General features: G+C 47.3%; 9 protein-coding genes across 9 annotated transcripts; 4 read left to right on the top strand and 5 right to left on the bottom strand.

Annotated features, from left to right (window-relative positions):
* Nucleotides 1-386: 386 nt before the first annotated feature.
* ASPVEDRAFT_44839 (diacylglycerol acyltransferase type 2A) lies at nt 387-2,270 on the bottom strand. Its single transcript, XM_040813151.1, has 2 exons — nt 1,818-2,270; nt 387-1,731 (listed from the first exon to the last, which is right to left on the bottom strand). The coding sequence occupies exons 1-2, from the start codon at nt 2,078-2,080 to the stop codon at nt 705-707; spliced, it is 1,290 nt and encodes a 429-aa protein (XP_040671120.1). The 5' UTR covers nt 2,081-2,270; the 3' UTR covers nt 387-704.
* Nucleotides 2,271-2,738: 468 nt separating this feature from the next.
* pxr1 (telomerase inhibitor/ribosome biogenesis protein PXR1) lies at nt 2,739-3,790 on the bottom strand (the record flags this gene model as incomplete). The annotated part of the gene is made up of 3 exons (XM_040817902.1): nt 2,739-2,759; nt 2,814-3,708; nt 3,768-3,790. The coding sequence occupies 3 exons, from the start codon at nt 3,788-3,790 to the stop codon at nt 2,739-2,741; spliced, it is 939 nt and encodes a 312-aa protein (XP_040671119.1).
* A 1,413-nt stretch (nt 3,791-5,203) lies between these two features.
* Nucleotides 5,204-8,883, top strand: ASPVEDRAFT_86709 (SacI domain and endonuclease/exonuclease/phosphatase family protein; the record flags this gene model as incomplete). The annotated part of the gene is made up of 7 exons (XM_040817901.1): nt 5,204-5,534; nt 5,586-5,772; nt 5,829-7,452; nt 7,505-7,804; nt 7,865-7,974; nt 8,027-8,355; nt 8,435-8,883. 7 exons carry the CDS (start codon nt 5,204-5,206, stop codon nt 8,881-8,883), a joined length of 3,330 nt encoding a protein of 1,109 aa, XP_040671118.1.
* Nucleotides 8,884-9,563: 680 nt separating this feature from the next.
* On the bottom strand, nt 9,564-11,529 carry ASPVEDRAFT_137821 (uncharacterized protein; the record flags this gene model as incomplete). The annotated part of the gene is made up of 3 exons (XM_040807435.1): nt 9,564-9,712; nt 9,774-10,044; nt 10,114-11,529. Coding segments are annotated over 3 exons (1,836 nt in total), but the record flags the coding sequence as incomplete, so codon positions are not given.
* Nucleotides 11,530-13,281: 1,752 nt separating this feature from the next.
* Nucleotides 13,282-14,168, top strand: ASPVEDRAFT_840235 (RAMP4 family protein). The gene is made up of 3 exons (XM_040817487.1): nt 13,282-13,555; nt 13,613-13,739; nt 13,792-14,168. The coding sequence occupies exons 1-3, from the start codon at nt 13,553-13,555 to the stop codon at nt 13,896-13,898; spliced, it is 237 nt and encodes a 78-aa protein (XP_040671116.1). The 5' UTR covers nt 13,282-13,552; the 3' UTR covers nt 13,899-14,168.
* Nucleotides 14,169-14,178: 10 nt separating this feature from the next.
* On the bottom strand, nt 14,179-17,052 carry ASPVEDRAFT_31739 (putative AP-3 complex subunit delta; the record flags this gene model as incomplete). The annotated part of the gene is made up of 4 exons (XM_040810521.1): nt 14,179-16,121; nt 16,184-16,412; nt 16,460-16,843; nt 16,897-17,052. The coding sequence occupies 4 exons, from the start codon at nt 17,050-17,052 to the stop codon at nt 14,179-14,181; spliced, it is 2,712 nt and encodes a 903-aa protein (XP_040671115.1).
* Nucleotides 17,053-17,817: 765 nt separating this feature from the next.
* On the top strand, nt 17,818-18,744 carry ASPVEDRAFT_55258 (uncharacterized protein; the record flags this gene model as incomplete). Its single annotated transcript, XM_040815045.1, has 3 exons — nt 17,818-18,192; nt 18,246-18,452; nt 18,505-18,744. The coding sequence occupies 3 exons, from the start codon at nt 17,818-17,820 to the stop codon at nt 18,742-18,744; spliced, it is 822 nt and encodes a 273-aa protein (XP_040671114.1).
* Nucleotides 18,745-19,430: 686 nt separating this feature from the next.
* Nucleotides 19,431-21,372, top strand: ASPVEDRAFT_86706 (uncharacterized protein; the record flags this gene model as incomplete). The annotated part of the gene is made up of 2 exons (XM_040817900.1): nt 19,431-19,699; nt 19,752-21,372. 2 exons carry the CDS (start codon nt 19,431-19,433, stop codon nt 21,370-21,372), a joined length of 1,890 nt encoding a protein of 629 aa, XP_040671113.1.
* Nucleotides 20,988-25,211, bottom strand: ASPVEDRAFT_44827 (rRNA-processing protein UTP21). Its single transcript, XM_040813150.1, has 5 exons — nt 24,675-25,211; nt 23,129-24,613; nt 22,819-23,073; nt 22,116-22,754; nt 20,988-22,038 (listed from the first exon to the last, which is right to left on the bottom strand). Exons 1-5 carry the CDS (start codon nt 24,801-24,803, stop codon nt 21,454-21,456), a joined length of 3,093 nt encoding a protein of 1,030 aa, XP_040671112.1. The 5' UTR covers nt 24,804-25,211; the 3' UTR covers nt 20,988-21,453.
* Nucleotides 25,212-25,464: the final 253 nt, after the last annotated feature.

Here is a 25,464-nt window from a genome sequence, read left to right as displayed (position 1 = left end):
TCCATTTGTTAAATCTGATTCCCAAGTCATACTCAAACCTGGTGCCGATGATGGCTCAATTTTTGTCGGTGCTTTGCTTGCTGTTGACATTCTCATTCCTCACTTCCTTTCAGATACCCAGACTGTCTTTTTATATGCTTATGGTTTGCTTCTCTGGATGTTTTACTGTTCGTATGTTCGGTTGCACTGGCCGGTCTTTCTCGTTTTTTTGAGCTTGTACCTGATGAAGACAAAGATAAGTACATATATGAGGACAATGACCACCTGTAATTATTGTCTTTTAGCGAGTTAGTATTTTACTCTTTCAACCATTACTACTAATTATAACTTAGCTCGAATGGATTAATTAACCTTAAGTATACACAATTTATACTCTTGAAGGTGGTTCGCGCACTCGTGCATGTTGTTTGTATATTTTAGTACTAAATTTTGCAGGTCCCACACTCCAAAATAAGATAAGCGCTTCAACCTCCACGTTAACATGATGCTTATTTCATACTGTAGCAGATGATGAGCTCTGGGTTATGCATGCCACCAGCAATTCGCTCCCTAAGTACTAAATAGCAAGTAGTAGTGCGAAGCTATCACCAACACAGTCCAGTGTCCATGGCACGTAAATTGATTTTATAAGCAAACAATAATACTTGCGTATTTATGAAACTATCAGACAAGCAAAGTTCATCTAGAATCCGAAACATGGTCTTTCAGGCCACAATCTCTATGTCAGCGACCCTGTCTTTGGCATAAACGTCTTTCCATTCATTCCACAATCTTTCAAGTTCTCTCACATACTCTGTGTGGAGCAGGTCGATGTAGTCGTCATCGATTTTATTCCTGTCTTGCTGCTGGACTACATGGATAGGACGACCAACGACAATATTCAAGGGGCGCCGGTATGGCATTAAGCCAACATCATAGTTGAAGACTCCCCGAGCATGAAACAAGGGGACAGTGAACCCAAGCGTCTGCTTCACCATCATTTGAAACTTGTGGATGAGGGGATGACTGTCGGAGCGGACTTGTTCATATAAATCGTTCTCCCCGAACGCCAACACGGGTACGAGATCTGCACCAGTCCGAATCGCCAATTTTATAAATCCCTTGCGTCGCTTCAGGACAAGACGTAATGAGCCTGGAGATGCATTGAGGGATTCCCGTGCACCACCTATGACAATTGTAATGGCACGTCCCATCCCTTCGCCATCTACTCCACCTCTAGTGAGGATATTTTCACATGATTCACGCGAGACACTAGCAAGGCCCATCGAAAGAGCGTATTCTCGGTAGAATGGGATTCGAAAATTGGAATCCAATGTGAGTAGAGTGTTGGTGATGCCGGGGAAAAGTTTAGAGAAGCCCAGCGACTCGGTGCAGAATGCTGCAAATGCACCAAGGGAAATTATTCCATGCGGGTGATAGCCGAATATATACTTCCTTGTCGGTATCAAAGGTTCTGAACGATGTAAACGGGCCGGAAAATACGAGGCGTAGAGCGACCAAATGGGGAGCGATCGCAAAAAACTACTCCGATACTTCAATGAGCCCGAAGTCGACGCAGTTGAGAATAACGAGATGTATAGCAAATACGGTACCAGAAGAGGCCACGATAAAGGGATAGCACAAGTGAAAAAAAATACCCCAAGGCATATAGCAATCGTCAAGGTATGGCATAAGACCACCAGTGTTTGTAATCTCCGTTCAAAGCGGATGTTCAGAGGCGCCCAATGAATGCTGGTCTCAATTGTCAGCAACTCCAAGAAGACAACCAAGTAAAATGTAAATGAAGACTATTATTGTTATGTTGCTCTTACACGTACCCATATTTTTCATAGCCCTTGGAGGGTTGCCTGGAGGCGTCTATCCTAACACCCTGGGCTGAACCACGTGCAAGAAGACCTGGAGTTTTCCGTAGCCCATTCACGACATTACCCCCCTTTTTTCCGGACAACCTGTTCTCCTGTTCCTGGATACTCGAAGTTATCTTTCCTGGACTCGGATGGTAAGGGTGATGCTCCGCGGAATTCGTCTTCGCAATGGACTGCTGCACCGCATTCTCTTTGTCGGACGACGCGGTCTCCATGGTTAAGTTTGAGACGGAAGGGGTGGACGGAACTCGAATAGGGAGTACCTCGAAGGCGAAATAAGATTTTTGATCAATGATGGCACGCACTACGGTCCGGTCTTGGGGCAGGTGCGGTGGGAGTGCTGAGACAGGTGACCTCTTGGGTGTAGGTATGTCGTCATCATCATACTGTCAACTTCCTCGGCGCGCCACAGGTGATCTACGGTGTACGGAGTACGTCGGACCTTTTTCTTTTCTTATTTGCATGGCTATCCGCACCTAGGGTTCGGATTTCCCACCGTTCAGCTCTCTACGGAGGACACCTGATACCTTTGCGGTTTAGGCTCTTTTCTTGTCACGGCCATGTATACTGACTAGCTTTATGGCAGGTACTTGCGTCTGCAGGACCCCACCAAGCAACGAATCAGACGCGGCGTAATGGCCCATGAAGTATTTAATCAAGCTGCTCTACGGAGCTCAAATGATTATCCTGATATTTGGTATGTATTCCCAGTAAACGTGTTGTTTACTGCGGGCATGTAGTAAGTGTCTAGGCGTAGCCCTCAGCGCTCCTCTGCGCTTAATCTTACCTATGGTCTATAAAAGAAATGATATGGCAGCGACAATAGTACTAGCGAACCAATCAGGGTATACAGTGAGATGATACAAAAACTATTTACGATTTTACCATGAATATCTATCTTGGTTAGCATCCAGATGAACGGTCTATGATGACATGCACAAAACATACCTCGTTCAAGGACTTTTCGTCCATTAAAGCTTTCCTCTTTTGCGCAATATGGCGGCCTCTGATCATATGTCTTCCAAGCGGTCGGCGCTCCTTCACGGAAGGGCCAGCATCTGATGACGGCTGATCTTGCTCGTTGCTTGTGGATATATCAAGTTCGAACGACTGCTCTTGGGAAGGGGAGCTATCAGTGCCTTCCTGATTATCTGTATGCTTCCTTTTCCTTCCCGTCTTTTCTTTCTTCTCGCTTCTCTCTTTCTTCTGTCTCTTCTCCAGCTTCTCCCTCTTCTCCTTCGCACTTTTTCTGCCTTTATTATTTTTATGTTTTCGTTCTCGTAACCCTGAAACTTCAGAATGGTCAATGGCGGGCGCTTTGTTATTCACACACTCATTGACGTGATCCCCGTTAGTAGAGACTGTTTCTTTTCGCTCTTCTGCTTGTGCATCCGCTGGAAGATTTTGGGTCTCTTTTGAAATAGAAGTGGCCTCGTTGTCCTTTTCCTGTGCCAATAATCCACCACTTATAAACCGAACAGCTTGCCACTTAGTGGCAGCATACCGGGCCAGTTTTACATCGTCGCGCTTTCTCTGATCAGCTTGTAATTCGACATCGGACTTTCCGTTTAATCGGCCGAGAAGTCCTTTGAATGCATCGAGACCAGTAGGTTCGTCTAGTGGATCACGCTTCGATCGTGCTCCAAGACCAAGTGTATCATCCTTCACAATAACTCTGATATGCGACGCACTCGCAGCGGTAAACATGTCGGCATGTGCTGCATTGCGGGCTCCTAAGAAACTCCCCGGGGTCCATCCTTGCGAACTGAGAATCTTGTGCCCGAAGCCACTTGTTGACCGAGACCAATTCGTATTGTTGGGATCATGAGAAATCTTGGTTTTCCTATGTCGCATTCTCGTCAGTAATTGATCGTGGAGTTATGCCACTGGAGGATAACATACTTGCGGGGCGCAGCCAAACCCATTTGTGAGATGTAATTAATCGAGTCTCAAAATTGGCGAACTCGAACTGGAAACCAAAAAAAAAAAAAAAAAAAAAGGCTAACGATCAGTGAAAAGATGGACAACACAAAGATGCTTATGGATTTTCTGAAACTCTTCGTCCCCGGAAAGTAATTTGTTCTAATATCTGGAATATTTAATCATCCCCGGCTGAAGAAAAAAAAAAAAGGCCTTCGAGGACTTAAAGGGTCGACCCACTTATCACCGCCTTCTGTAACAATTCCCCTGAGGAACTTCGCAGTCTGGTCACGTGCTAAGAATGGAGATGTCAGACTGGATATCATGCAATACAGACCCTTACTAAGGAAGGGTGCCCTTTTTAGTCAAAAAAGCGGTAATATTGTTCAACAGGAGACTCCTCCTCTCGACGGACTTCGTGGGGACACAGCTGAGCGTGGGTAGGAATTCTGCCAACGTTGGTTGAAGTTCAGCGTTGGTACAGAGCCGTAGAGTTATTACCACAGATATCTACTACTTCCACACACCCACGTATTAGGGTAGTTAGGTGGTTAAGATGGTTAGGATGGTTAAGGTGGTTAAAAATTAAGGAGGTTTTTTTTTTTTAATATTAAGAATCTATAGTAATAATTTTAGATTAAAGCTCAGCGTGGGTTGAGGTTCAACCAACGCCGAAGATTTCTCCGTTCCGGGTCTCAACCAACGTTGGCAGAATTCCAACCAACGCTGAGCTGGAGGCCCGGACTTCGTACCTACACCGTACTCCATAGTCTCTTCCAGCTTGGCTACGAGACACTGCGACTACACCAGAACACGGTCACTTCGCCAAATAAAGGTATACGCTCTCGCAACTTGTTAGGTGGATCAAGTCTTCGGGATTGGTTTCGCGGGCTTCGCGAACATCGCACTGCACAGTCAATATAATCAAGTCCGTGCTGCTGCAGTAGTCCACTCTGCACCTGAATTCATTTTTATCGGATCCTTACTGTACCACTTCGCTCAAGTGTCTCGACACACCGACTTCACCATCCCCCCTACCTCCCACTTCCGAGGAACACGGAGTACCTTGATAACCCTATATATCTTTGTATAGACGCCAGCGAAGGCTTGGGACTCGAATCTGTTTTATCAATTGGTGCTCGACTACCCCGATTTACTGAGATGTTCAGCCGTGCGTTCCGTCATTTGAGAAGTCACTGGTGCTAGCTAGTTAAACACATGTCAAGATACCTGAAACCTTGGTCTTTATTCCATTGTGATTGTATCTATACAATCGCTCCGTATCTTGGTCTTCTCCGATCCGCAATTTAATTTCGTCGGCTTAGTGCATCACGAAGGAGCATTGGCGCCACTACAACGATAATTACCGTTGTCACTGCATGCCATGACTAAGGCCATTCCCCATCTTACAGTCGACAATGCCTAGTATTCGAGTCTTGTGCCGGGATCACCCTGTTCGCACCCTTCTTGTGGTCACATCTGAAGACGCATTGATCTTCCAACATAGCTTGGGAGAACCAGTGGGCAATGTTCTGCCAATCAATGGCGACACCCAACGTTGTCTGGTGGAATTTGCCAGCTTATCATCTATAGACTTTACAGGCTATCGGACTCTAGGGTCTGGCTATGGCATCCTTGGGCTTGTTACTATAGACCAGGATGTCTTTGTGTGCATTGTCACGCGTTCTTCCAAGGCTGCCACTGTCAGGCCCGGTGAGACTGTCTTAAGGATCGAGGATGTAGATTTCTGTAAGACGCCTGTTGTGCTAAATTGTTTTTCGCTCTGTCTAACAAATAAAGATTGCTTGAATTGCTCGGAATATGAATCTAGTCTCTATAACGACAAAGAGTCTTCAATTGCCACTGGAGATTCCAACCCGAACGCGGGAATGACAGAAGACCCTTTCCTAGGTCTCAAAAAGCTCTTGAATGATGGGAGTTTTTACTACAGCCTTGACTTCAACCTTACAGATCGGCTACAAGACCGGTATGATGATGAATCCATAAGACTGTGATATGAATACGATGCTGACACACTATCAGTTCAGACAAATCGGCAGCTTTTGACATTGATTCCCTTGACAAAGATGTGTTGTGGAACGCATACATGATTCAACCACTTCTTATTTTCAGGTCTCACTTATCGCCGCGCGAGAAGCGACTTTTAGATTCCTCTCAGATTCTCACGTGTGTCATTAGAGGGTTCTGCGGAACGCTAGCTATACCTGCTACCGTTAATGTGTTATCTTCGGTGCAAAAAACAAACCTACCATCCATGCTCACTCTGATTTCCCGCCTGTCTTCTCTACGTGCGGGCACTCGATTCAATGCTCGCGGCATTGATGATGATGGCAATGTTGCGAATTTCGTTGAAACTGAAACGATCCTCTGGATACCTCCCGGTGTTGCCTACTCTTACGTTCAGGTCCGCGGCTCTGTGCCGATTTTCTGGGAGCAGGCTACAGGGTTTCTACCGGGGCAACAAAAGATTGAAGTTACTCGATCTGTTGAAGCTTCGCAGCACGCCTTTGATAAGCATATCGAATCTCTCGAACTGGAATATGGCGCAGTACATGTGGTCAATCTCCTCAGTGAACTGAAGCCTGGTGAGGTTGAACTTTCTACGAGATTCCGGGAGCACATAAGGAAAAATCTCGTTGGCCCAAAGGTAAACTTTAATAAGTCACCAGATAGTGCGCTATTGCGAACAACAGAGTTTGATTTTCATGCGGAGGCTCGGGGCCCTCTGGGATATGGAGCCGGAGGCGAAATTAAACATGAGCTCATGCATTCTCTCAATGGCTTTGGATATTTTCTTTCTGAGAACGTGAATAGGAGTGGTCCCGGGAACACCTCCGTCATCCTGCAACAGGATGGTATTTTCCGGACTAATTGTCTAGATTGTCTTGACCGGACAAATATTGTGCAGACCATTATTAGCTCATTAGCTCTTGAATTGTTTTTGCTACAGGAAAACGGCGTGCTGAGCTTTGAAGTTCAACTTCGACATTCAACAATATGGGCTGATAACGGAGATGCGTTATCCAAAATCTACGCTGGCACCGGTGCTCTCAAAAGCTCATATACACGACACGGGAAAATGTCACTCGCAGGCGCTCTGGCTGATGCCCGTAAAACTGCCACAAGGCTGTATATTAATAATTTCTCTGACAAGGCTCGCCAAACGACGATAGACCTATTGCTAGGTCGCCTACCAAAACAGATGCCTGTGCACCTTTACGATCCGATTAACGATTTGATCTCCGGCGAGCTTGATCGAAGGGCAGCAGAATTTACTTCCAGGAAATCGACCAACATCTGGACCGGAACCTTCAATATAAATGGTCGTGTCCAAGGGCCAGATACAGACTTGAGCCCTTGGCTGTTTCCTGAAGCCCATGATCATGACTCAGATCCGACCATTTTTGCTGTTGGGTTTCAAGAGATTGTTGTATTGAGTCCCCAGCAAATAATGTCAACAGACCCTACAACCCGCAAGTCCTGGGAGTTTGCTGTCGGAGATTGTTTGAACACACGCGCAACTGCAAGAGGGACACCGAAATACGTTCTTTTGCGGTCAGGCCAACTCGTTGGGGCGGCCTTAATGATATACGTCCGGGAGGATATCCTCAAGGATATAAAAAATGTTGAAGGCAGTGTAAAGAAGGTAAGTCGGGTTTACTCTTCCGCCGTACTTGTCATTAATTCCGTTTACGCAGACTGGGCTCTCCGGCATTGCTGGCAACAAAGGGGGTTGTGCTATTCGGTTTGAATATTCTAATACTAGGCTTTGCTTCGTAACAGCTCATCTGGCGGCTGGCTTTGCAAACTATGACGAGCGGAATAATGACTATGCAACCATTCGTCGAGGACTCCGCTTCCAGAGGAATCGATCTATTGAGGAGCACGATGCCATTATATGGTTAGGGGATTTCAATTATCGAATTGGTCTTCCCAATCAGGCTGTTAGGGACTTGGTGCAGCAGGCCAGTTATCAGAGGCTTTATGACAATGACCAGGTGACTGCCATGGCTCATTTTGTTGCTGGAATGCGTACACCAGCTAACCGCTCGGTATAGCTAAACCTACAAATGCTGGCAGGAAGAGTATTTCAATTCTATAATGAAGGTCTCGTCACCTTCCCCCCAACTTACAAGTATGACGTTGGCAGAGACACTTACGACACTTCGTAAGTATACTCACACTCTTCGGGGAGCCCACCTAAGTGATTACGTTTTTAGGGAGAAAGCGCGCATCCCCGCGTGGTGCGACAGGATTCTATGGAAAGGTTCCAACCTTCGACAGCTCAATTACAACGTTTCAAACATGCTCCTTTCCGATCACCGTCCAGTGTGGGCTAGCTTTGCATGTACGATCAATGTCATCGATGAGGCTCGAAGAGAAAGTTTGAGGCATGCGCTCCACGCTCAACGGCGAAGTAACCCTCAGGTCCTCGAAACCCAACCGCAACCAGTGCATACAAGCAATGGGGATCCTTTCCTCCTTGAACCGATTTCTACCGGGCTTCCACCCCCTAGTTCAGATCATCGTAAATGGTGGTTAGATAATGGTAGGGCACTTCGCTTAATGCACTATTTCAACAATCTGAATTGCGTTCTATTTTAAGTTCCAACTGCTGATTTCCTCAGGTATCCCGGTGAAATCGTCTATATCTTCTCCCAGCGAAGATCGTGTATTGAATACCTACCGGACTTCTAACCCGTTTTCCCCCAAGGAGAACCCTGACTGGGCTCTCATTGCCGCGAGTCAAATGCAATACACGAACACTCCTGGTATTATCCCCATGAAGCCCCCGGTTCCGCCCAGAAGTTTAACAGCTCCAGTGGCATATCGAAATCAACCACATAGCGCGCTGGAGGCAAAAGGGAACGTGCATAAAAACGCACCGCCGGTGCCGCCGAAGCCCAGCTCACTCGTTTCGGATCAAAGTTCCACTATCCAGAACCGATCCCAAAATGGGGGTGCTACTCTTCCAGGTCCTGCCACAAGACGATCCCGCCAGTCATCGTTGACGAGTGGGCTACTTGACGATAACGTTAGCGAGGAAATCAGTTGGAAACCTCTTGTTCCTCAGTAGTTCTGGTACTATCAGACGATATTCCGCTAGCTTATATCAGTTCATAAGTATATAATGATTCACATGGTTAACGAAATCAGGGTGGCATAGTAGTTCAGCAGGGCTACAGGTCTTTGGAACACTTAAATATGGAATAAGCGAGGACAAAAAAAATATTGTTGATCTAGCGCACTTGAGCCAAACTCCGATTGAGAAACACAGATGATGTGAAAAACAACATATATATACACGAGTGTACTTTGCAAAAGGACGACGCTTCCAACGATCTATGGGTATATCAGCAGGTCATGACACATCTTGGTTACACGGTTAAATCTTCAGAATATCTCTCCAACTCCGATGCAAAAGAATTTTCGTCATACTTCCCGAGAAAGATATGGAAATAATGACAACCACAACATACTCCACCGCAAGGCATGAGAAACCAATCCCGTTCGAACGAGAGGAAAAGCCATACCCATCTAAAGCAAGCCGGTAAGGGAAAGTTCCAAAATCTGGTCGCTGTATGAATTCCTTGGAAGGAGCGGTTTGAAGGTCGCTCGGGCGGGAGCCTCAAATCAGCCGCCGTAAGTCCTGGGGAGGGATGTCAGAAATTGCATCCATCAGCCAATCTTCCAAGAAAACAACTGGCTAGATGCGCAGCTTCAGGGCCAAGACTGCGGCTAGAACTTTGAACCCTATCAGACAGCATGGCCCATTACGGCGTAATCAGCTGCTTTAGGCTTTTTTCCCACTTTTAAAGCCTGCTTCTTGAAACGGTTGGGGCCTCCAACCATCCACATGGCAAATGGGCTAGGGTCGCCAGGCTTTGGCCGCGGTTTTTTAGGGGCTGATCATTAGTTCATAGCTCATGCAATAACCAAATGAACGGCAAATTTTGAAAAACACACCTGGCTTCTTCGGCGCATCAGCGGCTGCGGCTTCGGCTGGCGGTGCTGCAGGAGCACCGCTGTCTGCAGGAGGACCTGGTTCTTCCTTTGGCTTCTCTGGTATCGGCCACATATGCATAGTAATGCTCCAATCGGGCTCAAGGACGGTCTCCCAGACTTGCGGGAGTATGATGTCGCCATTGGGGCCAATCAAGTCATAGTGGCCCTCTGCAACATGAGGCCCTATCACCTCAATGTGAAGAAAAGCTTGCTTTATAAGCTCCTCCATTCCCTTGGTTCGAATATAAGTTAGATATATGACCAGGTTACCTTTATACGTTAAGAGAGCAAGCATGCCTACCTTCCAAGTGCAACATAAATCAAACGGAAAACTGAACTTTCTGCCAAGAGCATCCTTGAATTTAATGGGTTGTTTCTTATCTGGAGGTTTATTAGCAGCCACTGCAGCTGCAATTTTATCTTGCACGTCAGCTGTGGCCTTTTCCGTAGCTTCTGCTGTTGCCGCGTCGACGGCCTTTGTCGCGGCTTCTTCTGCCTCCTTCTTTGCCTGTGCCGCCTCATCAGCGGCTTTCTGCTCTGCCTCAGCCTTAGCGCGCGCGGCAGCTTCCTCGACGAGCTTTTTCTCATGTGCAGCACGTTTCTTCTTCTCAGCCTCGGCAGCAGCCTCCGCTTCGGCAGCAGCCTGACGGGCTGCTTCACGCGCATCTCTGGCTTCACGCTCGGTTCTTTCATCCAAAATCAATTTCTCAAGTCTAGCAATCGCGTCGTCCTTCACCGGATCCACAGGTGGTGGCGCAGGGGCTGGGTCTGGGGAGACTGGTGCTCCAGCAGACCCACTTTGGCTTGGAGGAGATGTTGCGCGAGCATAAGAGTTAAAATAGGGCGACATCATCCCGGGAACCATGGCATACGGCTCACGGAAAGGGTGAAATCCTCCGGTGCCATATGGAACCAGATCATGATTCATCTGCGATCCACCATATGGCGGAGCAACGTGAGAAGGACCGGAGGGTTGAAAAGGATGCTGAGGTGGATTGTGCCCATCACTTCGATGAGAGCCTGCGGTAAGCGTATGCCCGTGGTTTCCGGGATGGTGATCGTGCATATAGAACTGAGAGACAGTTGGACCATGAGGCTGTTGCAAATGAGGACTGTATCCGTAAAACGGATGACCATATTGATTTGGCGGCCCAACCTGGCTGTGAGCACCGACTCGAACTAATTGGTCCGAAGGTGTATGTTGGCCAGTTGGCGGTATGTATGGAGCGTGTGGCACTGTACCGTGTGGATAAACGTATGAAGGGCCTGGGGATGAGCTGTGTGCATAAGCCGAGCTTTGAGCGACAGATGGCCAGTATCGTTCCTGGGATCTGCGCCGATACGGGTCCCCATACTCCTCAGCCGAGTCCATGCTTTCTGGTGATTCTGGCGAAGGATGACGGTGGGGTCGGCGACGGAAAGACTCTCGTTCTGGGACAATCTGACGCCTCGTTGAGCGTCGGCGACTTGTTGATGCGGAAGGCGGGTGGATTGGGTTGCGACTCCTGGTACGATAAGATGTTCGATTTCGAGAGGCTGAGTCGGATGGCTTCAGTTCATCTGGATAAGGCAGGTTCGTCCATTCATCATATGGATCGTGATACCCATGGCTTTCAGGTTCGGAAGGTGGCGAGACCTGCACTCCTGATGAATCTTCTTCGTCGGTGAAGGCGGAATCGTCCGAGTCGTGCGGACTTGGACCAATTGTGATGTTGAACCTGCTTGGTCGTGAGTATCAAGCGATGCTGATGAGATACTTCGTGACGCACGTCATTGATATTACCTAAATAATTCAGGTCCCTGACTGTACGCCTGTCGAGTGGTGGTTTTGTATGGAAGTTGTGGTTGAACGTCAAGACTGGGTCTCGGTTGTAAAACGTCGATTAAGTTTTCGTGTAGCGGCTATCCTTCTGCTGAAAACAAGATCTGATCGTGATAAGTCGAACAAAAAGAGGATGACCCGAGGATATACGCCTCAGATACTTTATCTCCGGCGTTAGTATTATAATTGAAGCCGTGTGTCTGCTTGAGGCCTGCACTCCCACGGAATCAGTGCCGGGTTCAAAGTGCAAAACGGGGCAATTTGGAATGGCAATTTAACTGAAGTTGCAGAAAGGAAAAGATAAAGTAGGTCACGAGATATTAGGGGTTCCTGGAGGAAGGATATATAGGCGAGGGGGGCAAGACAGCACGGCGATGGCGGGCAGTAAATAGTCGGGAGGGGGATATATCAGGTAGTTGACGGCCTGATGATTCACTATTGGGCCCAGGAAAAGAGTTCGGGCATGGCTTACCAGGAGCAAAATTTCCGATCAGCGTATTCTGTGAAAACTTTTGGTTGGGCTGAATATTCAGGTCAACCTATGTTTTTTGCCTTATTTCCTTCCAAGTTCCTTTTGTTGTTGTTTTTGACCCTCTTCTTGCGCAGAAAGACAGGGTTGAGAATGAATAGGAACCCTGGTACGAAGCTTGAGGTTCCGAAATCTGCTGCCCAATGCCCAATCAATAATCGCTGTGGAGGCTTTCTCCGGGCCGGAATGCAAGACTACCAATTCTAGTTGTACGATCACAAGTCCACAACAACCTCCAATTCTTCTTCGCCCTGCCTCCCTTCCTGCCGAGTATTGAACAAATCTTTTCCATTCGTTGGGCCACTTTTCAATAATCAAATTGTACACCGTACAAGAGAAGCTCCCTACCTAAGTGGACTCCCGACCACAATGTTTGCCAGTCAATGCTTTTACACACTTCTCTCTACAGGCATTGGGCCCAAAACATCGTGGAAAGTGTCAGGAATGTAGTAAGGTACTAGTCAAGTACCGGGAAAGCATGAGCATCCTGAGGCTGGTCATTTATTTTGCTGTATTCTTCTCCCAGTTTCCACGCCTCCGAAATGGTCACGTGAACTGGCTGGTCATTCCCCTTGTCCTTGTAGCGCCGAGTGCCGTACAGCTTGAGAACGAACTGCGCTCGGAGGACAGTACCTTCAACGCGGCACACCGTACAAGAGGGTCGGCAACTTCGGGAGACCCGTTTTAATTCAAATCTGGGAGAATACTTTGCAGCATGTTGACCGTCCATTAAAGTTGTTTTGTCGATGATGATACTGGTCGATGGGTTCTGGATATCTAACTGCTAGGTTCGCAACATACATACGGAGTAGACTACACCGTACAGAGCCAAAATGCCTCAGGTACTTGGGATGTTGGTCCACTGTTTCCTCTGTTAGTCCGACTCGTCGAATACTTATAAATACGTACCAGCGGACACGATCAGGAGTTACCATCTTTGGTACGTGGTGTTACGTCATTTGGCTGGGGCAATAGCGTCCGAGATCCACGGCGGTCAAAGAAAATACGCAGCTGAGGACCTGAAGCTGATGAAACGAAGCGATTGTAGATATCAAGAAGACCCTAGAAGCATCACCTCCTGTCTATAGGAACGACGGAATCATCAAACGTTGGCTTGCTAGTCACAACATTTTAACGTTTTGGCCGTTATCAACGATATGTGAAACAAACAAGTTTCGAGACTATTACCTTACCCCTGTATCAACGACGTCGCGGAAGCAATTCCTCCTCCAACGTGGCCTTTCCGGCTCTTCGCAGGTAACTAACCAGAGGCCGATTCTTGCTCATCCAACAACACTTGTATTCTGTGCCACCTTATAATACAGTTAACGGCTGGATTATTCGAGCACGTTTTTTACCTTCACGTTGATTCCGGGAATCGCTAGCACGATGGTACCTAATCCCATGGCTCCCCTGACCCTTGACAATGATAATGCTCACCACATCTAGGCTCAAACACCACAACAAAGGAGGGCGAATGAGAAATTTGCGAAACATGAAGCTTCAAAACGCGGAAAACCGAAAACCACTACGACTAAGCACAGTCCAAAGCCCTCTCTGTCAACGGGCTGGGTCGGTATGTTTTAAAACATCAGAACCGCTTGTTTTTATATCTAAAACTTCAATAGCTCTTCTCGCCTTCGTTGTCTGCGGTGGTCTCGTCTTTGAACTATTAAGAGTTGTTCCTGAATTGTGGTCTACAACTATCTCGTTCTTTAATCGACTGTTGGCATGAAGTCCCTCCAACGCTTCTTAAACAGAGCCGTCAAACGACAAAGTGTCGCATCAGACCATTTTTAAGCTATTCATAGGTTCAGTGACATGACAGAAGCCACTTTATATCATGAACAATCACGCAAATTATTCTGGCTTCAAATAAAGTCAGGCTATAGCTATGCTAGTCAGGGATATAATCCCTCGGGGTGAGAAAGAAAGTGGCATTCATTAAACACGCGGGCCTTGTGTATATTCGTCCTACAAATATAAAACTAATTAATCCAGCCTGTCTTTGAAGTTTATTCTCTTGGGGTATTGTTTGTTTTTCTTCCCTTCTCCTGCGCTGAAGACGGTTGGCCATCCCTCTCCGGTATATCAGCTCTCCGAAGCCTACCATGACTGGATTTTTTTTGTTTTCTTCGTTTTTTTACAAGTGTCCCTTCGGGGGGTGTACCTTCGAGGTACACACGCTCAGACGCCCGTTGCATCTCTCGCCGAGCCTTCTCGATTTCCTTCATCGCTGTGGCCATCTCTACATCGTCCTCATTCTTACCAGACATGCCGCCAGTATTGGAGCCAGTATCCGCCCCCAGAGTAAAGTGCCTAAGCCCACTAGAATCAACTTGCAGTAAACCTTTCCTCGCCTTAACAGGCTCGTCGTGGGAGGCAGGGACACCTGTTTCTTCAGCCCCGATTACCTCATCTGGAATAACATCGTATTTTTTGGGTTGTGCAGGCAAGTTGTGCGGGCCGTCATATGGTGTGGTGCCCATGAGTGTTGGGACATTCTCAAGCTTGCCTATCTTGAGATCAACTATTGGAATAGAGTCGATATCCAAACCCTCGCTATGCGAGGTACTTGATGCCGGCTCGAGTGATGTTGCGGCATTGTTCTGCTGATCAGCACCAATGTAGAATGGGTCATCTCTATTGCGTTGTCTCCATTCTACTTTCTGCCGCGAATTCATGGCCGCCAGCTCGGGGCCAACTTCTGAACCCTGGAGTGCGATGCTCGTGCCAAATTCGTTTTGTAGGTCTCTTGGGGTCTGTGTCTTCCGGTCATGGTAAAAGTCATTGGGTGGCGTGTATGTGCGAGCCTGGTTGCCATCGAACAACCTACGAACGCTGTTATTGAACGGCAAAGTCAAACAGAGTTGGTCCGGCAAAGGAACCTTTTTCTGGGCATTCGGCGCTACCGGGTTAAGCTCAAGCCCATAAAACAGACTTGGGATAACTGAAGACAATAGGAATGGCACCTGGGTCTGTTGGGTGCCGCCGGTTTGCATCACATCTGCAGCCAACCGCATAATCTCTAAAAATTCGATGGCCCTTTCCTGTACGTCCAAATCGGGATGATCTGCCAACAATTCAAGAAACTCAACAATTCGGGCTAGAAAAAGCGAGACTTCGTTTTTCTGTGCCACGCTCCATGAGTCCCCATAGTCATGGACGATGCGAGCGAGAACTTTTGGAACTGCTTGAACGAAGAGAGAAAGAGCTCCCCCAGATAGTGATATAGTAGATATGTCGATGAGCGACTGGAGTGTCTTGCCTGGGGACGAAAGATACTCGGCATATTCCCCAACCACCCAAGCCAGAGGACCCAGTACACCATGAATAGGATTAGACGCACTCACAGATACCGATTGCCTATTGTCAATGAGAAGCAGAGACTCGGCGGCTCTAGTGGCTTCCACCCGCACATTCCTAACACGAACGGCAACATTTCGCACCTCCAACCCGATTCGGCTTGCCACATCGTCCCTGTAGTGATTTTCAAGCCTCTGGTACGCAGTACGCTCTTCGGCATTTGTAGGAAGGTGTTTCATAAGTCGGATCAATACACTGACATACCATTCAAAGTCCGCTAACTTTGAATAGTTGTCATGAGAACATATGTCTAGAATCCTGTGCAGAACCTCGACACGATAGTCGTCAGGAACGGGAAGATGGGATTTGCATTCCCGTTGTTCACTTTGTCCGACATGATCTCGCAATTCGGTGACGTCTTCATGATCCAAGCCATCTCCGTTAGGTGGTGTATCTTGAGGTTCCTCAAGCTGTCTAATTAGCCGCCCGACCACAAATGCTAATGTTTCCTTGGTAACCATTCGAGCCGCTAGCTCGAGGGCTTGAAGACGAATTGAGATATCTGCATCCTCCAAACAATCCATTATAACATCCTGGTGTGTCACAACCAAATGCGGATACGAGACCACGATCCTACTAAATGCAAGCAATGCTACATATTTAACTTGTGATATGTTAACCCAGGAACTTATATGGAAACAAGGAAGGACGTACGGTTCGGGTCGAAATCTGTAACCACCATGCCTCGTAGCTTTGAGACACAAACATTTGCGATCTCGTGCTTTTCCTCTAGCGCCCCTTCGCCATCGAGAATACCACCCTGTATTATGCCGTTGATACACTCATAAAGTAACGACATGGCCGAGGTTGTCTGGATTATGTTCAGAAGCGGACGAATAAGCTTTCGGACCAATCGTGGCTCTAACGGGGTTAATGTTGCAAACTAACTGAGTTAGCACAGAAAGCAATTCGTGACATGAGAAAACTCACAAGCTTAATGATCTTGATTGCCATCCAGTTGTTACCTCCATCCACTAATAATTCAAAAAATCTCGGGGCAAGTGGAAGGAAATCGTGGGGTCTTCGCCATCCTAGCTCGCAAACGACATTAAGCACAGCCGTGATGACACTACTATCCTCTTGGTCATCCATCAGACGCTCCTTTAATCTGGGCCATGCTAGCCTTAGAGCTTCGGGATAAACCAATGCAAGTCGGTAGAGGCATACCACTGCCTTCTTTCGAATTGAAGCATTCGTGTGTGAAACCCTGGATAACACATCGGGGAGCAAAGACATTGCAAGAGACGCAGTTATGATATTTGGGAGGGTTATAAGAGGAAGAGAAATTATGTGTAAATTGGGACATGTCATGTCCTGTGAACACATCGTTAGTAGATACAAACAACAGACAAGGACCTCTTGCCAACCTTTTTGAGCAGATTTGTTGCAAGCATGAGAACTTCAGTTTCTGGCCTGAAGCTCTGTAAGGCCCCGAGATACCCGGCTCTTTTCTGGAGAAATTTGGATGATGACATGACTTCCAAAACATGAAACGAGGCCCAAGACATATCATATCCGAACATTTCTAGATAGGCTAATTTCAAAAGAGCCGTGGCTTTTTTATCTGGAGATAAATTTCAGCAAAGGGGGGGGAAAAAAGGTAAAATAGAATGGCTGGAATATTTTGCCAGTTATCACCATACCCATGTCTTGAGTCCGGACCTCAGCCCTACATTCTCTAAGGCTGCTTTGTATATAATCTTCCTCAGCACCCTTGTGATTTCTCAGACCTTTTATCAGGTCATATAACGACTTCTCAAACCTAAAAGCAATTAGACCCGGTAAACTCTATAGTTAGCGGGGGTATAACTGACATTTTGCTCCAAAGCCTCTGGTGGCCAGGTGACGACCCCTCTCAATCCTCTAACCCGCATCAAACGTCCGCAAGCTATGTAAGGTGACTTTGATTCCTAGAGCGATAGCCGCCAGTAGATTCTTGGCACGAGTTGCCCGTAAATTCGATCTCACGCAGATAGGACTGGATGGGCGAAGTTTTATAGCTCATTTCTTGTTGCGTTGGTCTTCGTATGCTCGGAGCTTTTGCGGAGAGTCTACGGTGGAGTACTGATGCGGACCCAGCCGGCCTTAGGTCACGGGATGTAGCAATACATACAGACTACAAGGATTACGGAGTGAGCCGACGACTCATGGTTACTTATTTCCACATCAACACGCTTTCCTGGCGCGAACTTCACCATAATCCGTTGTTATCTGTCTCCTGCCACGTCTCCCGCCACCTTCATTCTTCTATCGGGACCATACGTATCAACACCATTCGATAAAGCTCAATGGCTGTTCTCCGGTCCAATGTCGGTCATGGCTCGAAACTTACGACCGCTCTCCATCGTTCACAGCAAGCTCCTGCCATTCTAGGCCAAGAAGGCTCAGGAGGCTTACTATCTCGGTGGTATACTATTCTGGACAATGATGGCTCAAATTATTTTGATTCTTTAGAAAAGCTCTTCTTCTCATGCCTTCAATCTGCTGATGACAAGAGCGCGCTGTTATGCCTCGAGCGTCTAACGCACCGCTTTGGACCATCCCATGAAAGGATAATGGCACTACGCAGCATATATGATGAAGCGATCGCGGAGGACAACCCGAGTTTAGAGAGATGTCTGAAAAAATACGATGACATTCTTTCGCAGAACCCCGCCAACCTGGTTTGTGGATATTGTCCTAATTGAAATCCGTCAGTACTGATCCTGTCCAATAGCCAATTTTGAAACGTCGGATTACCCTGCTTAGGTCCTTGTCTCGGCCTACAGAATCCATTTCCAGCTTAATACAACTCCTCGGTGCCACACCAACTGATGCCGAAGCTTGGTGTGAGCTTGCGGAGTTATATCACTCGCAGGGAATGGGTGCACAAGCGATATTTAGCCTTGAGGAGGCCCTGTTAGTAGTGCCGCATGCGTGGAATGTGAGCTATGACTCAATTAAAGTCTATCGAGGGTTGCTGACTCCCGATGCAGGTTCACGCCCGCTTGGGTGAAATTCTTTACATCTATGCCGGCTCATTGGAGGACGAGGCTATGTGGCGACAGCTACATTCATCTATCCGTCATTTCTGCAGAAGTGTTGAGCTCTGCGACGGTTACCTACGGGGATTCTATGGCTTAGCATTGGTGGGGATCCACTTCCACAAGTTGTCAATGGCTCCATTGCAAACTAAACTAATGCGATTTATAGGCCATGGCTCGTCTTTCGGTTGATAAACTACCAGAAACAATATCGAAGGGCTCTCCATTGGGGAGCGAATCCTTGCAGCGCCTTCGTGATTTGGCAACACATAAGCTCAAAAGTATTCTTACAACGCAGTGCTCACTTGAGCCACGTCTTCGGGAATACGAAGATCATGAGCTCGTAGCCGTTAAAGATCTTCTCAACGATTCTTCTGAATGAGAAATATTTTTTCCTATTTGAATATAATACCCCCGCTTCTGCTCTTTGGCCCCAGGTGCTATGCAGCTCGGGTATAAAAGCACCTTGGCAAATTAATCCCGCCCTCTGAATAAACGCTCTGTGTATTCTGTTTCGTCAGGCAGCTAGAGTAACATACTGGTGGTGATGGTTGTCTTTATTATTTATCGTCACTACAATATCGGAAGAACGCTGGTGGGGGGAGTACCTCGGAAATCGACCGCAACCATCGCGGCTTTGGTCTTTATCATCAAACATAGACTTAGTACTATCTAGCCCACTTGCGAAAGTGCCTGTACATATAGCACGAGGCTCTGTGGAGGGGCGGGTGAGACGAATGATGTGAATACCCGCACAGGTGGCCCGGATCCACCCACTCCCAAGCTCTCTAGATAGAGAATAGACTTAATAGTGCCGTGCCGCGGTCTCGAGGTAAAGGATTTTTTGCCCCCTTCAAAACCTAGGTATCTCGCTCGCAATGGGAATTCCGCGACTGAAAAAACACTTATTATCATTTTGTCAACCGGTCCTGTTTCAAGGGGGCACGGATTGCAACGATGAGGGCCTTGAATGCATAAGTTCCCTTGTGATTGACGGGCCTAGCCTAGTCTACAGTGTCTACTCCCGGTTACTGTCATGGTTCTCAGCAACTGGTCCCAATAGGTTTGAAGCCCTGCCGACCTGCGATGAAGTTAGTCAGGGGGTTATGTTATATTTGGCGCATTTGGAAATGCTTGGCGTTAAGATGTACTCACAAACACTGTGGATTCTGAATACATCTGAGCTAACTCTTTTTCAGCGAGAACATATATTTCGATGGAGCCCTGCCTGCGCGGAAACATGCAACCCGCATTGCCCGACTTGAAAACCAAAGAAGAAAACTCGAAGTATTCTGTGCCGAAACCAAGAACGGCTTCGAACCGATTATATCCCCGGGGTATAAACGAACCGTTCAGCCAGAAAGTATTTTGCGCCGCCGATCAACACCTGCTGTGTACAGTAACATTCCTGCTAATCCTTTTATGGTTTCAACTGTGTTCGAAGACCTGAAGTGTCGCTGGAACGGGGCAAATATCACACGAGCCACCAAAAACACTTTACCACTGCAGGTATTTGACGATCATGAACGTTTTCCCTGGGCAGATCTCGCGACCATGGTACCAGGGGAGGCTGATGCCTGCTGTGCCCATGCGGCAAAGATCATGGGTTGCTGCATACTCACGAATGATTCGGACCTCGTTCTCTACGATCTTGGAAACCGTGGCTCTGTCGCTTTTCTGGATTCAGTGGAACTCAGTAGGTGGGAGCCCTCCAAGCCATCGATATCTCAAATAAGGGCAGCGATACTGCGCCCCTCCAAAGCAACCCGGCGGTTAGGTGTCTCCAGCCTGCTCCCGCTTGCATACGAGCTAAAATCCCAGCCAGAAATTGGTTTGGGAGAGTTACTGCGGCGGTCGAAAAACGCGACCTCTATAGCGGAGCTGTCTAACTATCGAGAGTTTATCGACGAATATCAAAACGACCATTGTTGCGCGCTTGCGCAAGCTACCAAACAATCAATTGGATTTTGCGATACTAGGATCTCGGAATTGCTATGGCAGTTTGAATTGCGAGGTGAATATGCGGGTAGGGATTGTCCATACGTCTACCTCGCAACCATGAGTGAAGACCATACAAAGCGATGTGCATGGGTCAAAGGCCGCGAATATCGAAACGTGGCATATTCAATACTAAACCTCTCTCAGTCTATAAGTGAAAGGCATCACTACGTGGTTGAATTTACTCGGCGCGGCCAGCGCATCGCGGAGGAGAAAATACAACTTCAGGACGAAATGATGATTTCAGCTCAAATAAAATCTTTTCAGGCCCGTCTGGAGGATTTTCAGGCCAGCCTAGGAAAAGACAGTGGATCTCTATACTTCTGGATACTATTTGCTGTCATCGATTCCTACTGTCCGGATTCTGGAATTGATGAAGGATATTTTCAAAAACTGAAGCAGTTTCTGAGAGTTGGGTACATGGGTAAGCGGCTCGAATGGGCAGACATTCACCTATCAGCACAGATATATTCTATTTTATACTCCTTACGGGTTTTGAAGCAGGTTCTTGAACTCTCAAATTCTATGGGTACAGTGGCGGGGGGGTTGGAGGCTATTTTGAAGGGCCTTCCACCCTTACATATCATAATGGATCCTGTCCACCAACGCACAGAAATGTGTAGTGTTGATATTACAACTACCCAACTGTCAGATATGTTTGAGTCCCTGGCGCAAAATATCCAGTTGGAATGCTCAGACAATGGCAATGGGGCCGCGATAGACAACGTTCAAACATCTCCATTTCTTGCAAACGCTATCAGGAGGCCTGTGCAGTCACTCAAAACTGTGTCCAACTTATATGAATTATTACAGGAGCAATGAAAGCGCATGGTATATTGAGTTCAATGACATGAAAGGGCCTCTAGGAACCTTCGTAAAGCACTTAAGCACAAACGGCCTTCTCTACCGAGTGGACCTGAGGAACCCAACAACACCCCGGCAGTAGCTTACAAGACCTGCCAGGCGCTGGATTTCTGTCCGTTGGATCCGACTCCAAACACCAAGGGCGCTTTTCAGCGTATTCTCGGTACTCTCGCTCGACTCGGAGCACGCTGCGATAACATCAGAATGTATCCTTAAAAACGCTGCCATCCAGGCATTGACGAGTTCAAAATCTTTCTTCGAAGCGAGGCGGTCAGACAATGCCAGAATGAAGGTTGACAGTTCAGACTGGTCCCCTTTTACTTGTGGACTTAAAGACCTCATCCCCACTTCCAGTTTCGCTGGGGTCAATGATTTCAGCTCGGAAAAGAAGGAGTCGAAGTTCCCAGACAGATAGCCTGCTTGTAAAATTGATGCGAGCCGAGAGCCCTGAGTTGTACTTTTAGAAAGCTGGACTTTGGCAATGCGTGAAGGCTCCGCTGGTGTCAGGTCCCCTGGTAATTGTGCATTGATGTTGTTACCAACTGCACCGTTAGTTGGGGGCGTAGGAAGAAAGAACGGGGCTCTCTCGGGCACTTTCGGCGGTTCCTTGGGCATATTCCGCTCCTATGGAGTTGTTAGACGTGAAATCTGGACCAGCTTCAGGTAGGCCCCGAGTGGGAAGCAGGGAAGGGCAACAATACCTTGATCAAATCCATGTGAACCAAGGTCTGCCACTTATTTCTGGGGACAACGCTAAGCGTTAACAGCTCTTGAGTGAGCTGCTCCGTAGATAGGACCGGGCCGTCGTGGTTGGTTTCTTCGCAATCTTTCGTGAAGGCTGCTTCAATGATCCCGACACCTCCCTCGCCCGATGAGGTAGGGAGGCCAGTATCCGACAAATTATCTACCTGAAGATTTCTTGTGGACACTGGCATAAACAAGTTTTTATTCGACCAGAGGCCGATTCCTACACCATTTGCATGCGCCGTGGCTAGAAAGTCTCCAGTGGGAGACATAGTCAGCGAGGTGCACGTACTGGTTACGCGGAAAAGGTCGATGAGATGGCCAGTCGGCAAGTCCCACACCCGAATAATGGAGTCCATAGAAGCAGCAATTATCCACCGCCCATCGCCAGAGAAAGTCAAGTCATTGATCTGTCCTGCGCAACCCCAGAGTTCACGGATTACCTTTCTTGTTTCCACATCAACAACACGTATTGAAAGATCATCGCAGCTAAATGCAACCAGGTCGCTTGTGTTGCTATATCGCAGAGCTGTAATGGCCGTCATCGGATACCAGTCAAGCTCACTAAGGAGCAAACCAGACTTGAAATCCCAAAACTGGGGCAGCGTGGGCACACAATCAGCAACGAATGGAGGTTAATGATATTGAGGGAAATCCTACCTTGACCTTGCCGTTAAGATCACAACTGACAATTGTCCGATTTAGACTATCAATTGCCAGGCCAGTGACAGCCTTTGTATGCATTGCAGAAATATTTGTTTGGGACACCGGACCGACGCCTTCATTACCCAATTTGTTGTTAACGTTTCGAGGATAGCTTTGCCGATGTTGCCCAGACTGCATATTGAACAGGCTGATGGAACCTCCTGCAGATCCAATCACTGCAAAAGTACCACACTGGGATATAGCGACACTCTGTCATGATTGCAAATTAGGATAAAGTTTGGGTTGTACGGTCAGTTTGCCTCACCTTAACATCAGTCCCATCACCAGTCTCAAATACCCAGCGTCCAGCCTTCTTCTTACCCCAAAACCAGGTCCTAGCATACTTGTCTCCACGGTGGCCCGTTATTATACTCTCCCATCCAGTCCTATTCGACGACATCGTGCCGGTAGCTGTTGGGTTCGACCAAACAGGGCCTGATGCCGTGACACCCATTCCACCGTCCCGATTAAGGGAGCATGCAATACAAGTAATTTCAGGCGCCCTAAGATTCGTCTGGTTTGACAGGGATTGGCCCCTTTTTCTAGCCCTTTGATTCACAGAGCCTTGAGATACCTCGGTGCTTTGGCTGTCTTTTCGTAAGCTGAATCCCCACAAGCTGCTATCTTTGCCAGCGCTCAGTAGCCATTTCGCTGTTGATTCTGAGCCGTCGGTGGATGGTGGTAGAAACGAGATGGTAGTTATGGCATCCGAATGGCCCCGTCTGGAGTGTAGAGGTCTCGGAATCGGGGAAAACGGAGACTCATCGATAATCCAAGTTCTAAGTGAATTATCCTTCCCCGTGGAGACAATTACTGGTTGGCCATCTAGGAACTCCATGTGGTTTATGCCCGAGCCCGTGCTGTCTCCTGGATCTTTATGAGCCTCGCGAAGGACACCCGTTACACGGCCACCGTCATTCAAATCCCATAGTGTAATATCTCCACTATCCACACAGGAGGTTGCCATCACCCCAGCCTCACGACCGTCTTCTCCCGCTCCGGCACCATCGCTCCGAAAGGCGATACACGTTATGGCTCGGGCATGAGACGTTTGCGGTTGGAATGAAAAAATTATTTGACTGGTTTCCACATTTTGTATCACGATTGATCCGCTTCCATAGGCGATTGCGATAACTGAAAGCACGGGGCTTGGTCGAAGCACGGTAACTGGCCCCGCGCTGGGGAAGGCTGGGAGAATGGTGTGAATAAGTTTCCCGGTCTTTAAATTCCAGATATCAACAGCCCCATCGGATTTTCCAATGAAAACTTTATTAAGATAAGTTGGGACATTGCAGATTCGAGTCGCATAGGCGGGTTGGCGGGAGGTCCCGCTGGAGCGTGTAAGAGTAAGCGATGTATAATACTCATATGTTCCATTTTTCCACACTGTGATCGAGTTTCCACAGCATCCGACAATCCACGAGCCGAAAACAACCAGATGTTCAATCGGCTCAGGAATGTCGGCCAGGATTTCCAGTGATGCAATTTTCTTCCCGCGCTTGAAAACCCAGATGCCGCTAGGAGCTCCTGGCGCTGCGTCCCCCCAGGCTGCGAATACTTTATCTTGCCACGCGAATGTGGCGGTAATATCTCGCGGGGTTTGCGGGCGACTAATAAATACTAACTTGAGCCCTTGACGTAGGTCATAGGTATGAAGACAGCGGCCGACGGATGTTGTTATTTGAAAAGTAACTTTTCCAAGCCGAGCGTATGTAAAGGGGACAGCGGTTGGCGAAACCAACCCAAGCGTCTGGTCATAATTATTCAGCTATAGTTTTCGAGGGCTTGTTCAGAGAAAATGTAAAACTTACCCGAAAAGGCGAAAAAATCTTAGACCCAGTATCTTGTGGAACTCTACAAGCAGTACTGCCTGTGTCTGTTTTCTGTCTCTTTGCAAGTGGCAATGAGAAGGCGTCATTGCCATTATAACTTAAGGGCATTTTTTAGTGGGTGTGATCACACCTGTTGGTAAATCTGGATGTCGGAGGAAAGTTTTTTGAGATTAGATAGATAACTAGTTAACTATATTGATTTGTATGACTAATCATGATCATGGAACTGTTTTGCTGCGTTGAATGATGACTGCCAAGGATTGGTGGGCGGTGTCAGTCTAATTGTCGCAAGATGGTGATCTTAATGAAGAGTAAAAGTATTGGTTTTATATCTTCGTAGAATCTACGAGGCAGAGATAAAAGCTATTTGGTGTATATTGATATTAAACTAGTAAGAGGTAGGTTGATACTTGATAGTGACTCAGACAGTCATGAAGTTATGAACTCATGCTAAAATAAGACAGGAACTAGGAGTCTAGGATTGTAGTGTCACAGGATCACAGCAAGACACTGCTGAATCATCCGGCTATATGTTATTAGCTAACTATATAGAGAGAAGGCTAGAACCTCTATAACTTAACTTTTATAAATTATAATTTAGAAAGTAGTAATCTTATTATTATTATATTTATTATTCTAATTATAGGGGGTGTGAGGCCGCAATACTAATATAGCGGTTCTCTAGGGATTATAGAGACGTGATACGTGGTTGGTAGAGGGTAGGTCTGTATTCAAATGAACTAATCGCTGGCTCTCCTAGCTGAGAACC

The sequence above is a fragment of the Aspergillus versicolor genome, assembly GCF_001890125.1.
Source record: "Aspergillus versicolor CBS 583.65 unplaced genomic scaffold ASPVEscaffold_9, whole genome shotgun sequence".
NCBI classification, from domain to species: domain Eukaryota; kingdom Fungi; phylum Ascomycota; class Eurotiomycetes; order Eurotiales; family Aspergillaceae; genus Aspergillus; species Aspergillus versicolor.
Note: the sequence above shows the minus strand (reverse complement) of the source record. Positions and strands in the feature narration are given on the sequence as shown.

What these genes read in the sequence shown, in the direction of transcription:
- ASPVEDRAFT_44839 (XM_040813151.1), bottom strand. Translation starts at nt 2,080, where the DNA reads ATGGAGACCGCGTCGTCCGACAAAGAGAATGCGGTGCAGCAGTCCATT. An exon ending in AAGGGCTATGAAAAATATGG is followed by an intron (nt 1,732 to 1,817) that starts GTACGTGTAAGA and finishes AATTGAGACCAG; the next exon opens with CATTCATTGGGCGCCTCTGA.
- ASPVEDRAFT_44827 (XM_040813150.1), bottom strand. Translation starts at nt 24,803, where the DNA reads ATGCCCTTAAGTTATAATGGCAATGACGCCTTCTCATTGCCACTTGCA. An exon ending in AGATTTTTTCGCCTTTTCGG is followed by an intron (nt 24,614 to 24,674) that starts GTAAGTTTTACA and finishes AATTATGACCAG; the next exon opens with ACGCTTGGGTTGGTTTCGCC. An exon ending in TTCACATGGATTTGATCAAG is followed by an intron (nt 22,039 to 22,115) that starts GTATTGTTGCCC and finishes ACAACTCCATAG; the next exon opens with GAGCGGAATATGCCCAAGGA.
- ASPVEDRAFT_840235 (XM_040817487.1), top strand. An exon ending in TCTGTCAACGGGCTGGGTCG is followed by an intron (nt 13,740 to 13,791) that starts GTATGTTTTAAA and finishes AAACTTCAATAG; the next exon opens with CTCTTCTCGCCTTCGTTGTC.